Genomic DNA, 16,097 nt, shown 5'->3' on the forward strand with positions numbered 1-16,097 from the left:
TTTTTCTTCTGTTACGGTGGCCTTAATAGTAGCATTTTCCTTTTTTTGAAAAAATGATAAACCTTCTTTAGGTGTTTAGTATTCCATTCTTAAGTTGGAGTCATTAGACCCAGTTTCTCTTGATATTACAGTGCTTTGAGGAAATTTGATTGATTTGATTGATTCAATTTCATTTTTTGTACCTATTTTTTTTGCAAGTCTTTATTTTTTTCTAAATCTTGTCCTTCCTTGTGTTTTTGCTGCTCCCTTAATACATCATCACAACTGAATCACAGCTCTGTGTTCTCTTCATTCAAGTCAACCACCCTCCTCCTTGATTTGTCCACCGACCTCCTCATTGCCTTCACGCACTTGCTTAATCTTTTCAGGTGAAACTTCTTCTAACATTAGAGGGGAAAGAACCATTCGAGTTGCTGCTTTTGTTTTGTCAGCTTGCTCCACCTCTTGATGATGCCGTAATGAACAGCTGTACACATGAACAGTTCATCCTCCTGCCTCATATCACAGCTTTGGAAGGGGAGGCTGGAGATACATCCTATCCCCTCAGAAACCAGCGTCATGGTGCAGATGGAAAAGGACCCTGGAATCATCAAACTGTGAACAAATCTGTTTCCCTTTTCTCTTGAGGTTTTTTCTTTGACAGCTGTGAAGAATGGCAGAAGGAGCTGATGGAGAAGAGGAGATCCAATTCCTGCGAACAGTAAGTGATGCTGTTAAAGATTTCCCAACAACTTCTGCACTCAACAATGGAGAAGAGTGGGTGCTTTGAAAATTAAAGCATTTAGAGTTCTTTTTTTTAGGTCAACCTCTAACAGACAAGGACGGGTGTTGGGTTTTTGTCAGCACTGTTCCCTATTTATAACTTGGCAGCATTTGATATATGACTTTGTTGTCACAAAGGCAAAATTCATTTGCAATAAGTGTTGGAAAACACTCAAATATATATATATATATCAATATACTTATATTAATATATAATTTCCTCATTTTTTTTAAAACTAAGTGTTAATTTAAATAAACCCTAGGTCAGTGCTTTTTGTGTACATTATTTAACGGGTTAAAACCCTCCGCTCAGCTTTAAAATAATTGATCCTTTAGAATCCTTTAGATCCTTTAGAATTAAGAAATTGATTTAAAAAAAAAAAATTAAACACCTAACTACGAACGAAAAGGCAGTTTGTTGGTGTAGACCCAAGATGAATGACTCATTATGATCATGGTTCTCTTTAAATATTACTGAATATTTTATTAGCAAAAGCAGGATACCTTTTCATCTTTACGAGAAGTATTTCTCAAAAAAACAAATCCACTTAACTATTTGAAACTAAAGCTCGTTGGCTGCTGAGCCGTCAGGTTTTCTTTTTGTCATAGTCTGTCAAAGGACATTGTGGCCTTGTAAACACATGGCTGTAATATAAGACTCTTTCTGTGCAAGCTCAGTGTTAATGCAACAGCTTTTTTATTTAGACTCATGTCACTCGAGTCTTTTCTGAAGTCTAAGACACTAATTATCTGAAGACATCTTCCCATTATCATTTAAAATGATCAACACATGTTTGATTAAATGTGTTGATTGAAAATATTTATATGAATAAATGACAAAAAAAAGTTAAATTCCACAGCTTTAATTTTAATACTAAAATTGAAAAACAAGCGTCAGCTGTGGCTTTATATACGTATGTGTGAGACATGCACTAGTCTGTGTCTGCTCCCCTTGAACTCCACACAGTTCTAAATTTACAGCGAGAGGATTAACAGTTGCAAAGCTTGGATCATTTCAGCAGCTGCTTACTCCAGTCCATGCAAGAACCTCACTGCTTGAATGTTTCACCTTAGAGGCTATTTTCAAGTCATTTTAACTTGAACCTCCCCTCAGCTTAGTCTCAGTACCACCAGACTCTGTGATAAAACACAGGGAAGATTAGAAGATGTGATCATAACATGTGTGGTGGGACGAAAACCTGGCAAGGCCTTGAAGTTTGAAATCACAGTATTGAGGATTCTCTTAATTGTTCATCATTTACACCAGCAGGGAGCAGTGATGAGAAAAAGTTAAATCACTCTTCTCTATTTTTAATTTTCCTTTTACAGCCTGCAAAGACAGTTGTTTGCTTTTAAAAAAAATAATTGTGGCAATTTAGTAAAACAAGTCTTTGAAAGCAATGGGCTTCAGTAGCCTTTTATAGAGGCAACTTTTATTGTTTCACAAGATCTCTTCAACTGATCTTCTTTGAATATACCAAAACAATTATTTCAAAAATATTACATTTACGATCTTTGAACCATTTAAAAAAATTAGTTGTTCAGTTGCTAGCTACATTGGTCTTTCATGCATTCTTTGTGGCAGCGGCAGTTGCAGTTTTAAATGCTTTTGTGACAACAGATTCAATTGAAACAAACAGAAAGAAAGAGAAAACAAAAACTATACTTTGAGATGGAACTGCTCAAGAACCACTGTGGTTAAATAAATCGTCATTCATTATAAACACAGATGTGTGAAAGACATAAATAGTCATTTAAATTTGCAGATTGCATTCTTCAGGACAACATTGCAGCTGTGGATACAGGAGATGGGCAGAAAAAATGACTGCTACAAATCAGTAATACAGAAGCTGATAACAATGAGTAAAAATGTGGAAAAAAAGACAAGCAACAAGCAAACACGTTCCTTCTGTTTTTCCACTTAAATGGCGGATTGGATCATATTTTTGAGGATGCTTACCAACTTTCTGGGAGCATAGCAACTGAAATATGTTGTTTCCTCATTCCTGACTGTCAAAAATGTTTGTTTAAGACATGATGATCCTTAATAAGACCATGCTGGACTACCATACTTAGTTTTGCTTTTGAGTACAGCCTGATAAATAAGTCTCCACAAACAAATATTACACACAGGGTTCCTGTCAGATGAACACATGTAGAACAGCTACAATCTTAATGATGATTTACTTAAAGCTATTTTCAGTGATAACTGTCAGACAATGCAATGTCAAATATGTGATGTGTCACCATGGCAGCTGTTCCTGAGCAGCTGCCTCTTCTTCCTTCTTGCTGTTGCTTCAGTAACACATTACTTTTTTCAAACAGCAAGATTCCAGTTTTAAGCAGGGTTGACCAAAAGGCTCAAAGCCCAACTGTCTGATGTGATGCTTAAAACCACATGTAAAGAACTTTACAGGCTCTGATGACACTTTGTTCTTTAGACTACAAAAAAAAACTGTTCATGTTTTGAATCTATGAGCTGGTGTGTCTCATGAGTATCATCCTAACCACTCCTCAGCTCAGCAGGATAACTAACAATGCTGTCATTGAAATGGTAGGAATGCTTTTGGCCGTCAATTCTTAAATTCCTGTAGCTTTCCAGAAAGGGATGTGTGAGCAGCAGGTGCAGGAGCCTGAAATAGAGAGCAAAGGGGGCGGAGGCTTGGAATGACATAGACAACAAGATTAGAACCGAGAGACAGGGATGAATAGTAACAGGCCTGTGCAGTCATTCCGCATGCAGAAAAATCAATCAATCAATCAATCAATCAATCAATCAATCAATCAATCAATCAATCAATCAATCAATCAATCAATCAATCAATCAATCAATCAATCAATCAATCAATCAATCAACCAATCAATCAATCTTTACTTATAAAGCACTTTTCAGATAAAAGTAAAACACAAAGTGCTTTACATTAAAACAAAACAAAATTAATAATATAAAAACAAGCACAAAAATGTATTAATAAAAATAAAACAGGGCCTCCCTCCTTGTACCTACACAACCCCCTGCTTCTTTCACATCTCCCACCCCCTAACTGATATGGAAAGACAATGAGAAATGAGAAATAATAAATAGGCTGAGCACGAAAACAAGATGTTGGAAACGCTGATAATTGGAACCTCCCTCTCTGTGAATAGCCGCATGACCAGCCAAATGCAGCATCACAGGCGGGGACCGCTCCACCACGGCAAAGAGGTGATGCAGGTCCACATCCAGAGCCGCAGTGGCTGAACAGCAGCCGACCCAGAATGAGAGGTCCCAACTGAGGAAGCACCGGAAAATAAAAAAAAATAAAAATAAAAAAGAGAATGAAAAAGAAAACATATTGATAAAATCAATAAACAATAAACCATTGAAATAAGGTAAATTAAAATTAAAATAACACATTAAAATCTAGTGTAAGTTCATAAAACAGGATAAAATAGATAAATAAAAATAAATGAATAAAACAAATAAATAAATAAATAAATAGTGGTAGTAAAAAATTAGCTAAAAGCCAGGTTAAAAAGATGGGTCTTTAGCCTTTTCTTAAAAACTTTAATGCTCTCTGCGGTTCTGGCAGACTGTTCCACAAACGGGGTCCATAGTGTTGAAAAGATGCTTCTCCGTATGTTTTGGTTTCTATAGTCGGAATGGTTAGAAGACCAGTGCCAGAGGATCTCTGGGTCCGCGACGGTTCATACCTTACTAAAAGATTGGATAAATAAGAAGGCGCAAGAACGTTAAGACATTTTAAAAACTGTTAAAAGTATCTTCAAGCATCAAACAAGCCTTACTTGTTTGTTTGTTTGCTTGTTTATTTATTTATTTTATTTAAAGTTACATAGTCATTATTCTTTATACGTGGGGGCCATGGGTCCTGTGTTTTAACAGAGGGGAGTAGAAAGGGTGAAGGATAAGTTGGGCTTTTACTGTAATATTGTGTGTTTTCTGTTTTTAATGTTAAAGCGCTTCGAGCTGCGCAAATGCAGGAGAAGCGCTACTTTATAAACAAAGTTTGATTTGATTTGATTTAAAATCAAAACATGGCTCTGTTGATTAAAGTGCCGTAGAACACCCCCCCCCCCCCCCCCGTGGAGATAAGGCATTTATTTCTGAAAAACACCAACATAATGTCATTGTTTAAATTTTGCAATAATGGAAATGAAAACTTCCTTTGTAATCTCCATAAGACTTGTTTTTACTTCCTGTTGTAGTTTCTGAACTGAACTTCAGGTGAATACAGAACATCTAGATGAGAGACAGGAGCATGGTGGGAGGGTAGTCCAATCAGCAGATGGCAGACTAACCAGAAGCTCAAGAGGAGTCAGATTGGAATAGGAAGAACAGTAAACTATGCAGGGTGACTGAAATGTATCTTACATGGAGATGAGGGACTAGTGGCTCCAAGAGGCAAAGAAACAACAAGGTCCAGAGGGAGAGGATGAGAGGGAGGAAGACTGATAGTGATGATCCACAATTAGTCAGGGTCAAACCAGCCAGAGAATCCAATACTGCTGATATGTTCAGGCTGAAGCACAATAATCCAGGTCCAGGCACAGGGCTAAACTATAGAGTCACGTCCAAAAACAGGCCAAAAAATTCAAACAGTGTGCAATCATTACAATTTCTGCTAATTAATCTTTGCAGAAAGTTGATAAGTCTTGTTCCGGTCTCTTCCTACTTTGAACAAATGCTCATTGCCTTGGGTGAATACACACAATTATTGTTTTTAAAATTTTGTTCCACCATTTGGTTGAACTGCCAGTTAAAAGGTTTGTACAAAGACAAAAAGGCTATGCTTATAAATGTAGTGGCATTTACGCAAAGTGACCACTATTCAGTGTCATATTGGACAGCTAATGAAGCTAACCAACTATGGAAATACGTCCTTGTGTGTTGCAATGTAAAGGGCACCAAAAATGATTTGCAATCTATTATCTACCTCTGAGCTAAAGTCTAATTTGTGAACTCTAACATGTTAGAGTTATACATTTGAAGCAGATGGGCAACACTGTGTTGGTTTACGAACACATTTCATTCTATTTAGGATCGGTTTCATGTAATTAAAATTCACTCTGAGGAATCACCTATTTGGCTCATGAGGCTAAACCCATTTGGTGATTAACTAAAAGCCCAATTTGAAATGAATACATGTAAAGTTGTGGCACAAATACATGAAAAGAACTGTTTTAATTCAATTCTTTTCAGACTGATGATGCAAAAATCCAATGGTGAATGAAGAGAACCGCTCCAGTCATGAAGGCTGGTTTTACTGGTGGATGTATTGTTCCTAAATAAAATATATGTAAAAATAGACATAAATGTTTAAAAACAAGACTTGTTGCTTTAAAAAAAGAACTAAATTAGCATTTTTTGCTAAAATAAAAAGTGAGATCCTGAAAGAGCTACAAAAAATTTCTCACTGAGACTTTTTTTTGATGAACTTTGTTTCCAGCACACTAATGTTGAAAATGTATGATAGGTTCGATGAAATAATTCAAGTCAGCGTTGTATTTTTATGTGCTTCTTTATGTTCGCATACTAACCATTCTTTCTTCTAACTTGTGGCTTGTGTTGTTTCTTCAGGACGATCAGGTGGTGCTCCAGTGCACAGCATCCATTCTTAAAGAACAGATCAAAGTGTGTCTGTCATGTGAAGGCTTCGGGAATCGGCTGTGCTTCCTTGAAACCACCTCCAACGCTCAGGTTACTGAAAGGCATATGTCATCTGTCACCTTTGAGGATTTCCATTGTCTCTGATCACTGGTTGACTTGCACCATCCCGTGTTTCAGAATGTTCCTCCAGACCTCGCTATCTGCTGCTTCATTTTGGAGCAATCTCTGTCTGTTAGAGCCTTGCAGGAGATGCTATCCAACTCTTCTGTAGATGAGGTAGAGGAAAACCTGAGTAGATACAATTCTGGTGTTTAAAATGAACAATTTTTAAGTAGGAAGAGTAAGTTGATTTGATAACTAAGATGAACCTTTCTTTTTTCTCCTTTTTTGCTTGTATCCCTCTTTTAATGTGCAAAATGAAGGCAGTTGATTTGGATAAATGGGTAAGTTTTCTTGCTAAATCACACATTTCAGTCCACTTTTTGTCTTACAGCACTTAGCACAAAAATAGCTATGCTTTTGCAAATTGTAAAATTGTAATCACTGGCCCCTTTATTAGCTACACCTGTCCAACTGCTCGTTAACTCAAATGTCTACACAGCCAATCACATGGCAGCAACTAGATGAATTTAGGCATGTAGACATGGTCAAGACCATCTACTGTAGTTCAAATTGAGCATCAGAGTAAGGAAGAAAGGTGATTTAAGTGGCTGTGTATGTCCTGGTTGTTGGTGCCAGACAGACTGGTCTGAGGATTTCAGAAACTGCTGATCTACTGGGATTTTCACCCATAACCGTCTCTAGGGTTTATAGAGAATTGTCCAAAAAAGATAAAAAAAATATCCAATGATCGGTAGTTCTGTGGGTAGAAATGCCTTATTGATGCCAGAGGTCAGAGGTGAATGACCAGACTGGTTCCAGCTGATAGAAAGGCAACAGTAACAGTGACCGAGGTCTGCCAAAGAGCATCTCTGAACGTACAACACGTCCAGCTTTGAGCCATATGGGACAAGATAGGCCGCCACTCCTGTCAGCTAAGAACAGGAAATCAAGGCTACGATTCACACAGAATCACCTAAACTGGACAATAGAAGATTAGAAAAACGTATACTGGTCTGATGAATCTCCATTTCTGCTGTGACATTCAGATGGTAGGGTCAAAATTTAGCATCAACAGCATGAAAGCATGGATCCATTTTGCCTTGTCTTAACGGTTCAGGCTGGTAGTGGTGATGTAATGGTGTAGGGGATATTTTCTTTGCATATTTTGGGCCACTTAGTACCAATTGAGCAGTGTTACAACGCCACAGCCTACCTGAGTATTGTTGCTGACCATGTTCATCCCTTTAAGACCACAGTGTACCATCTTCTGATGGCTGCTTCCAGCAGGATAACACGCCATGTCATAAAGCTGGAATCATCTCAGATTGGTTTCTTGAACATGACAATGAGTTCACTGTCCTCAAATGGCCTCCACAGTCACCAGATCTCAACCCAATAGAGCACCTTTTGGATGTGGTGGAACAGGAGATTCGCATCATGGATGTGCAGCCGACAAATCTGCCGCAACTGTGTGATACTGTCATGTCAATAAGGGACCAAACTCTCTGAGGAATGTTTCTATTGCTTTTTTGATTCAATACCACCAAGGATTTAGGCAGTTCAGAAGGCAAAAAGGGGTCAAACTCAGTACTAGGTGTACCTAATTAAGTGGCCAATGAGTGTATACAGTGTGTATGATAAATTATATTATATTTATACTTTTTAATTTATTGGAAATAAAGAAATACTATCTTAAAGACTGGGAGTTTGTGATAAAAAAAACAACAACTCACATATGATGCCAAAATTCATAAGCAAAAAAACAAAACAAAAAAAAAAAACCAACAACAATTTTTCAGTCTTACAGTCAGTAAACCTGTGGAAAACATTTTTAATGCACATTTTTCCCATGTTTTAATTAACATTTGACTACCTTGATGTTTTTCACCAGTCGTCACAGGGAGGGGGGCATCGAACCCTATTATACGGACATGCCATCCTCCTGAAGCACACCCACTCTAGCATGGTGCGCAAAGTTATATTCACACTGACAACTTTTTTTTTTCAATGTCCTTTGACCATAATCAACTATAAATGATTTTTACACCCTTGAACTTGTTCCTGCCTTCACAGTACCTGAGCTGTCTGACGACTTCGCGCTCGCTGACAGATAAATTGGCTTTTGATGTTGGGTTGCAGGAAGACTCTACAGGTGATTCCAAATTTTTACCTTTTACTCTCTGACACATTTGGCACAGACAGGCAGATGCATACAAACCTGTTCTTAATCCACGTGGCCATTCTAGGAGAAGCCTGCTGGTGGACAATACATCCAGCCTCCAAGCAAAGGTCTGAAGGCGAGAAGGTCAGGGTTGGAGATGACCTCATTCTCGTCAGTGTTTCTTCAGAGCGATACCTGGTAACAATAACAACACAGCAATATTTTTAGAGATTTCTTTTAATTACCCATTCAAACCTGTTTTATCCTCTGCTTCATATTTAGCATCTATCATATGCAAGTGGTGACTTGATGGTGGACGCCTCCTTCATGCAAACCCTGTGGACCATGACTCCTGTCATGTCTGGATGTGAACTAGCTGAAGGTCCATTGATTGTTGTTGCTAAATTTATACATAAATAATTAAGAATTAATTAAAAGTCTAAAAATGCAACTGTCTTACAGGGTTCCTTACTGGAGGGTACGTGCTCAGGCTGTTTCATGGTCACATGGATGAGTGCCTGGCCATCCCAGGAGCTGACCAAGGAGACGACCAGCGCAGGTAACTGGTTTCTCGATTAGCACATGGGCAATTCGATTCTTCTCAGTTTTATCCTTGTCCAGTTTTGTTTTCCTAGTAGTGTTTTCTAGAGAACTTTAGTCCTCATCAAAATAACTGATCTGAATGCTTTGTCAACACTGCTGGGGAGAATAAAAAGAAACTTCTTGCTATTTCAGCTTTTTTGCCAGTATTTGAAATGCTAAAAACACATGTGGCCTTGTAACTGATGTGCAGTAATGGCGCCTTTGTTTTTCTTCATTGCAGAAAAACTTCAGCACACACCACTGCTGCTTTACAAGCATTACAAATAAGATTGTTGGTACACCAATGACTTTTGTTGATTTTCTTGATACTGGCATTAGGTGATTCCTTCTAAGGCATTTATCTTTTTTTTGTGGCCATTTTTCTTTTCAGGCAATCCTCTTTTCATATAAGCAGGTGATAGAATTGTGCTACAATTCCAGGCAGTTTAGATCAGTTGCTTAGAGTGCAGGTTGAAAGGAGACCAAACACAATATTGCTGAGGATTTTACTCCTTTAATTTTTTCAAATACCTGTACCCATTCACACAGAGTTTTCCTGAACCATCCTGGTCTGAAAATACTTGCAGTTGCCATATCTTTGTGACATGTTGCCTACTCCACACACATTAAGATTGGCTTTAATTCAAATGAGGAGATCTACCAAAAACATTGTCCAACCAGAATCTAAAAAAATACAGATCAGGACTTTTGCCACCTTTCTTAATGGGCTATGCTTCTTTTGCTTTTATTAGCACAGCCCTGAGGTAAATTAATTGTAACATGACTCAAAACTATAGGGAGAAACATCCAGAGGCTGCATCACTGCTGTGATTTGGGTCTTTGATTTAGCAAAACTTTACAAAATAAAGTCATGCATAGGGACAAAATCAATTGCCCATCCTATTAAAATAATCAAAAATAACATGTTTTTGTTATACCGAACTTACATCTATTTTATTTTTTTCATTCTATTTTTTCAGAGTTGTTCAGTATGAAGGTGGAGCTGTGTGCAGTCACGCTCGGTCCTTATGGAGACTCGAGCCTCTGCGCATTGCGTGAGTGTCATGATCCTTTCCTTGCCACCCTTAATGTTATGAATGACAAAGATTTTTAAATTTCTGCCATATGATAGTTGGAGCGGAGGTCACATCAAATGGGGCCAATCTTTCCGGATACGCCACATAACAACAGGCAGGTACCTGTGTCTGGACGAGGAGAAAGGACTTCTGCTGGTGGACCCTGAGAAAGCTGTTTCCAAGATGTCAGCCTTCTGCTTCAGGATTTCTAAGGTCATCATCGTGTATTTTTAATGACATTTTGCACAACATAAACAGCAATTAACATGCAATTTGTGTAAAACTCCAGGAGAAAATTGAAGTAACACAGAAGAGGGATGTGGAAGGCATGGGGACACCTGAGATTAAGTATGGAGAGTCCATGTGCTTTGTTCAACATGTTTCAACGGGCCTTTGGCTTACATATGCAGCTGTTGATGCCAAGTCTGCGCGCTTGGGGCCCCTAAAGCGAAAGGTTCAGAAAAATAATGCACTTCTTAAAGTATGCATGTGAGTGTTAACTTTCAGCTTAAATTCATTCGGACATCTGTATTGAATCTGTAGGCCATACTCCATAAAGAAGGTCACATGGATGACGCCCTCACAGTTGCCAGATCTCAGACTGAAGAATCTCAAGCTGCAAGAATGATTTACAGCACAACGGGCCTCTTTAACCAGTTCATCAAGTATTTTTCAGTGTTATAGTTTTTGATGAATATCACATTTTTCTTTTTGAAACCTTCATTGTTCAGTTGTTTTGTCCTCGCTTTTGTTTTCATGTCTCCAGGGGTCTGGATGCACTCAGTGGGAAAAATAAATCAGCCAATGCCCCATCTCTACCTATGGACGCTGTTGCACTTTCACTGCAGGACCTCATATTTTACTTTCGTCCCCCAGAGGAGGAACTGGAGCATGAAGATAAACAGTTCAAACTTCGTTCCCTCAAGAACAGACAGAACCTTTTCCAGGAGGAGGTTGGTTGGCGAAAATTAGAACATACTCTTCATGAAAAACAATGCTGGATGTAGTTTAAGAGTTTTTTTTATTGCTTTTTAAGGGAATGATTACTTTGGTTCTTGACTGTATTGATCGGCTCAATGTGTACAACACAGCTGCCCACTTCTCAGAGTATGCTGGAGAAGAAGCTGCTGAGTCATGGAAAGAGATCGTTAACTTGCTCTATGAATTGTTAGGTACGTTCAGTTGTTTATATAACTACATTTGTGTTTCTTATGAGTTTAAGACCCACTCTGATCCTCATTTAAACTTTTTTAAAAGTGCTTCCAGTAGTCTTTTAATTCTGATAATGCTGTTTTGGTGTAACCCCACCCCCTCTACCCCTCCCAGTTGCAGAGAGCTCGGAGCAGGGAGCTTTTAGCCCACACAGCGTATATTCTGTCACAAAAAAATTCCTTTTCCAACAGCATTTTTTCGTTTGCTCAGGATTCACAGAGATTTGAATAAAGAGATGCTCAGAAATGCAATTTTAAGCTTAATTTTCTTTAAATATGTCCTCCATCATCAGAAAAATGGCATGTTAAAAACACCCAAAACACTACTTTCATCGGAGTGGGTCTTTAACCTTTTCTGAGTTGCATCATCACAATTTATGTTGTTACATTATTGATCTTTACTCCTCATCTTCTATCATGAAGCCTCTCTGATCAGAGGAAATCGAGCAAACTGTGCTCTTTTCTGTGACAACCTGGACTGGCTTGTTAGTAAACTGGATCGTTTGGAAGCCTCGTCAGGTCTGTGCGACTTTGCCTCTTCTCTGTTTGCCTCTTCAGTGTTAAAGAGTCCATTTAAATATGACAGTGGAACGGATGTTCTCAAGGGGCATTTTAAATACAAACAATGAGGAGTATGTTTTTACACTTTATGCTGTGTTTTCTGAAACAGGAATCCTGGAAGTTTTATATTGTGTTCTCATTGAAAGTCCAGAGGTTCTAAACATTATCCAGGAGAATCACATCAAATCAATCATTTCTCTTTTGGACAAGCATGGGCGCAACCACAAGGTCAGATAAGAACAAGCATTTGATTATGCAGTTGAAGTTTTCTGATCTTCATGGATGCTTGTTGTTGTTAGGTCTTGGATGTGTTGTGCTCTCTCTGTGTGTGTAACGGTGTTGCTGTAAGATCCAACCAGAATCTCATCACGGAGAATCTCCTCCCAGGTCGCGATCTCCTCCTGCAGACCAGTATCATCAACTATGTAACTAGGTAGGTTTATTTTGAAGCGTAGACGCTCCATTCATCCCATTGACTCCAAATGAGAACTAGACTGAGAGTGACATCACTCACAGAAAACGGCTTACTTCCAGCTCCAATAAAATTAAGTCATTTCAGTCGCTATTTTTTATGCAACATGGATGCCACCAGAAGACGTCAGTAAGTGGGGATAAGTCCAAGTCCATCTGAGTCATCATATCTATGGCAACTGCTCTTGCCAATCAGAAGTGAACTTGTTGGAAGTTCATACCGCTACCACTTGAAAGTGGGCTCAGAAAAAATCTTTCAATCAAATGTTTCGACCCCTTCGACGTGAGACCACCTGCTTTTATTGAGGCAAGAATTAGGATTATGGAATATGTACAAAAAAATGGTAACAGAGCAAAATGGTTATTCTGACAAATATCAGGACTGAGTATTAGGAATTTTGGCTTCTTGAAGTCAGTGGGTCTTTCCTAATTGTAACGGGACAGGATAGACTTTTTGTTTATGTTTGTGTTTACATTTTGTTTGTTTCTTTTAGCATGAGACCCAACATTTTCCTCGGAACCTGTGAAGGATCCACTCAGTACAAGAAGTGGTATTTTGAGGTCATGGTGGATCACATAGAGCCCTTCCTCACTGCTCAGCCGTACCATCTACGAGTTGGCTGGGCACTGACTGAAGGTTACAGTCCTTATCCTGGGGGTGGAGAAGGCTGGGGGGGCAATGGGGTTGGGGATGACCTCCATTCCTACAGTTTTGATGGACTTCATCTGTGGTCAGGTAAATGCACTTTGACTTCAGTGCTTTTATATTTGTTTTCTCCTACTGAAGCTTTTTGGTTTCTGGATACATGGATGCAGGGCGTGTTCCCCGTCTGGTTGCTTCTCACAGTCAGCACACTCTTGCGGCAGACGATGTAGTCAGCTGCTGTTTGGATTTGAGCGTTCCCAGTATCTCCTTCCGGATTAATGGACAGCCGGTTCAGGGAATGTTTGAAAACTTCAACCTGGACGGTCTGTTCTTCCCAGTGGTCAGCTTCTCTGCAGGCATCAAGTAGGACTGGTTATCTTACACAAGAACCGCCTTCCTTTTTTTGTTAATAAATCACTGATGTCACTTTTTCCCCTTCATATGCAAGGCTGCGATTTCTCCTTGGAGGACGCCATGGGGATTTTAAATTCCTCCCACCTCCAGGCTATGCTCCATGCTATGAAGCAGTCTTGCCCAGAGACCGTTTGCGGATTGAGCCCATCAAGGAATATAAGCATGACTTTAATGGCATCCGCAATCTGCTCGGGCCAACTCAGTCCCTTTCACACACAGCCTTCACCCCTTGCCCTGTGGACACAATACAGGTAAACCCTAATTTTTTCATAGACTTATGTCTCAGAAAAGGAACAAATAATTGGGATGATGGCAAAAAAAAGTATCGTGAAACCTTGGATGAATAATAAGTTGTTAGTATTAAGTTTCTACCCACACCGAATTAATTCTGTCTTTCAGATTGTTCTTCCTCCACATCTGGAGCGCATCAGAGAAAAACTTGCAGAAAACAGCCACGAGTTGTGGGCTGTTACCCGTATTGAACAAGGATGGACATTTGGACCAGTGGGTGTATTCAGTGCTCCCCATCTTTTCTACAAACAGTGTACAATTTTTATTTTCTGTTTTGCTTTGTAGTTTCGTGATGACAACAAGAAGCTCCACCCCTGCCTGGTGGATTTTCAGAGTTTGCCTGAACCAGAAAAGAACTATAATTTAGCAATGTCAGGGGAGACACTGAAGTATGTCTAAGTCCTTATATAACAGGATTGGCCATTGATGTTAATCATTTAGAACCTCTTTTTGTGTTGTTTCTTACCAAGGACTCTGCTGGCTCTTGGCTGTCATGTCGGTATGGGAGATGAGAAAGCAGAGGAAAACTTGAAAAGGACCAAGCTTCCCAAAACGTGAGAAAAAATATTACTTCTTTACATTATTTCTCCTGATAATATTTGTGCTGTAGGTCAAATTCTATCATAAAACACAATTTTTAGGTACATGCAGAGTAATGGGTACAAGCCAGCACCTCTGGACCTGAATCATGTCAAGCTAACCCCCAATCAAAACACTCTGGTGGAGAGACTGGCAGAAAACGGACACAATGTGTGGGCAAGAGACAGAGTCCGCCAGGGCTGGACTTACAGTATTGGTCAGGTACCATATTTGGTTTGATAGAACCATCTGGGATCTAGGTGATACTATAAATAAACGTAAAGTGTTTTCTGATATATGGTGCATTCAGTGTTTGTTACTGCACTTTCTTCAGGACATTATGAACAAGCGCAATCCACGTTTGGTGCCCTACAACCTGCTGGATGAAAAGACTAAGAAGACCAACAGAGAGACAGTCTGTGCAGCAGTTCGCACTCTCATTGGTTACGGTTACAACATAGAGCCACCCGACCAGGAGAGCAGTATGTTTGCACCAATGAACCAACAGAAGGCACCATTATTTAACCACCATTGGCGAATAGATAGAACACATTGTGAAAATAAAGTCTTTTGTTACATACATTTAAAGTAACAATATAATTCCAATTAAAAAAACATACGCACAAACACACAAGACCATAAGAATTAACGCATGACTTGTTTTGGTTGTTAACTATGGAGATTTAACTGTCGAACTAGATATAAAGCAAGTACCATGAAAGTACCCAGTAGGTACGACAAAAGTACCCTATAAGTACGACTTAAATACCCTGTAAGTACTGAACTGTAAAAGGAAGCATTACCATTTGTAGGGTTTTGTGACATCACAAACCTGGATCAGAATGAGATTACTCAGTTTTCCTTTTTTGGTTTGCACTCAACTTGACATCTTGCAGTATTTTTGTACTCAGAAAATAGATGGCTTCATCAACGTATAGTATAGATTTAAAACATCACGAAACTCACAGAAAAACTCGTGAGCCTATCTCCTAAAACCAACTGCTACAAACATGAGCAAAGCTGAAAAAGTGATTTTCTTATTTATTGATTAAATCCATGTTTTTTTAGGGTTTCATCACTGTTTTCTATCATATAGGTGGGCATGGAGCAGGCAACTCTCGAGAGGATAAAATCAGACTGTTCAGAGCAGAAAAGTCGTTTGCTGTTACGCAGGGAAAGTGGTACTTTGAATTTGAAGCTGTGACTGTGGGAGAAATGAGAGTGGGCTGGGCTAGGCCAAGTGTTTGCGCACACACTGAACTCGGTGCAGATGAGTTGGCCTACGTCTTCAATGGCTTCAAGGTGAGAAACAGAGATAATCTGTAAACTTGCTGACCTCAGAGGCTTGCAATCCAATTTTTTTAACCATTATCTTTACAGGCTCAGCGTTGGCATGTGGGAAATGAGCCATTTGGCCGCCAGTGGCAGTCAGGTGATGTGGTTGGATGTATGATTGACCTTGTGGAGATGAACATCATGTTTACACTCAACGGAGAAATGCTTATCAGCGATTCTGGCTCAGAGATGGCTTTTAAAGATATTGAGATAGGAGAAGGTATGTGTTTAAAGCATCGTTCATTGTTAAAGGCCCAATCTGGATTATTTTCTCTTACATTTGTGCTAAATATTACTA

At 39.1% G+C, this 16,097-nt stretch overlaps 1 protein-coding gene across 7 annotated transcripts in view; it reads left to right on the forward strand.

Annotated features, from left to right (window-relative positions):
- Positions 1 to 436: 436 nt before the first annotated feature.
- LOC101167142 (ryanodine receptor 1) overlaps positions 437 to 16,097 on the forward strand; it is a 55,909-nt gene continuing 40,248 nt past the window's right edge. For 3 of the 7 annotated variants that reach the window (XM_011483492.3, XM_020708881.2, XM_020708879.2), the window contains exons 1-28: positions 438 to 700; positions 6,341 to 6,460; positions 6,548 to 6,646; positions 6,793 to 6,813; positions 8,364 to 8,438; positions 8,546 to 8,624; positions 8,719 to 8,831; positions 8,916 to 9,015; positions 9,096 to 9,192; positions 10,196 to 10,270; positions 10,348 to 10,504; positions 10,581 to 10,745; positions 10,835 to 10,956; positions 11,058 to 11,244; positions 11,328 to 11,463; positions 11,926 to 12,021; positions 12,173 to 12,291; positions 12,363 to 12,496; positions 13,029 to 13,270; positions 13,351 to 13,543; positions 13,629 to 13,845; positions 13,994 to 14,098; positions 14,171 to 14,274; positions 14,356 to 14,439; positions 14,527 to 14,686; positions 14,799 to 14,946; positions 15,561 to 15,766; positions 15,845 to 16,019. In XM_011483492.3, the coding sequence (XP_011481794.1) occupies positions 653 to 700; positions 6,341 to 6,460; positions 6,548 to 6,646; positions 6,793 to 6,813; positions 8,364 to 8,438; positions 8,546 to 8,624; positions 8,719 to 8,831; positions 8,916 to 9,015; positions 9,096 to 9,192; positions 10,196 to 10,270; positions 10,348 to 10,504; positions 10,581 to 10,745; positions 10,835 to 10,956; positions 11,058 to 11,244; positions 11,328 to 11,463; positions 11,926 to 12,021; positions 12,173 to 12,291; positions 12,363 to 12,496; positions 13,029 to 13,270; positions 13,351 to 13,543; positions 13,629 to 13,845; positions 13,994 to 14,098; positions 14,171 to 14,274; positions 14,356 to 14,439; positions 14,527 to 14,686; positions 14,799 to 14,946; positions 15,561 to 15,766; positions 15,845 to 16,019 (3,577 nt within the window). In that variant the 5' untranslated portion in view covers positions 438 to 652. Of the gene's footprint in view, positions 701 to 6,340; positions 6,461 to 6,547; positions 6,647 to 6,792; positions 6,814 to 8,363; positions 8,439 to 8,545; positions 8,625 to 8,718; positions 8,832 to 8,915; positions 9,016 to 9,095; positions 9,193 to 10,195; positions 10,271 to 10,347; positions 10,505 to 10,580; positions 10,746 to 10,834; positions 10,957 to 11,057; positions 11,245 to 11,327; positions 11,464 to 11,925; positions 12,022 to 12,172; positions 12,292 to 12,362; positions 12,497 to 13,028; positions 13,271 to 13,350; positions 13,544 to 13,628; positions 13,846 to 13,993; positions 14,099 to 14,170; positions 14,275 to 14,355; positions 14,440 to 14,526; positions 14,687 to 14,798; positions 14,947 to 15,560; positions 15,767 to 15,844; positions 16,020 to 16,097 lie in introns of all 7 variants that reach the window. The other 4 variants (XM_020708880.2, XM_020708882.2, XM_020708883.2 and 1 more) reach the window with 3 other exon arrangements.

Source organism: Oryzias latipes, chromosome 14 (assembly GCF_002234675.1).
Source record: "Oryzias latipes chromosome 14, ASM223467v1".
In the NCBI taxonomy this organism is placed as follows: domain Eukaryota; kingdom Metazoa; phylum Chordata; class Actinopteri; order Beloniformes; family Adrianichthyidae; genus Oryzias; species Oryzias latipes.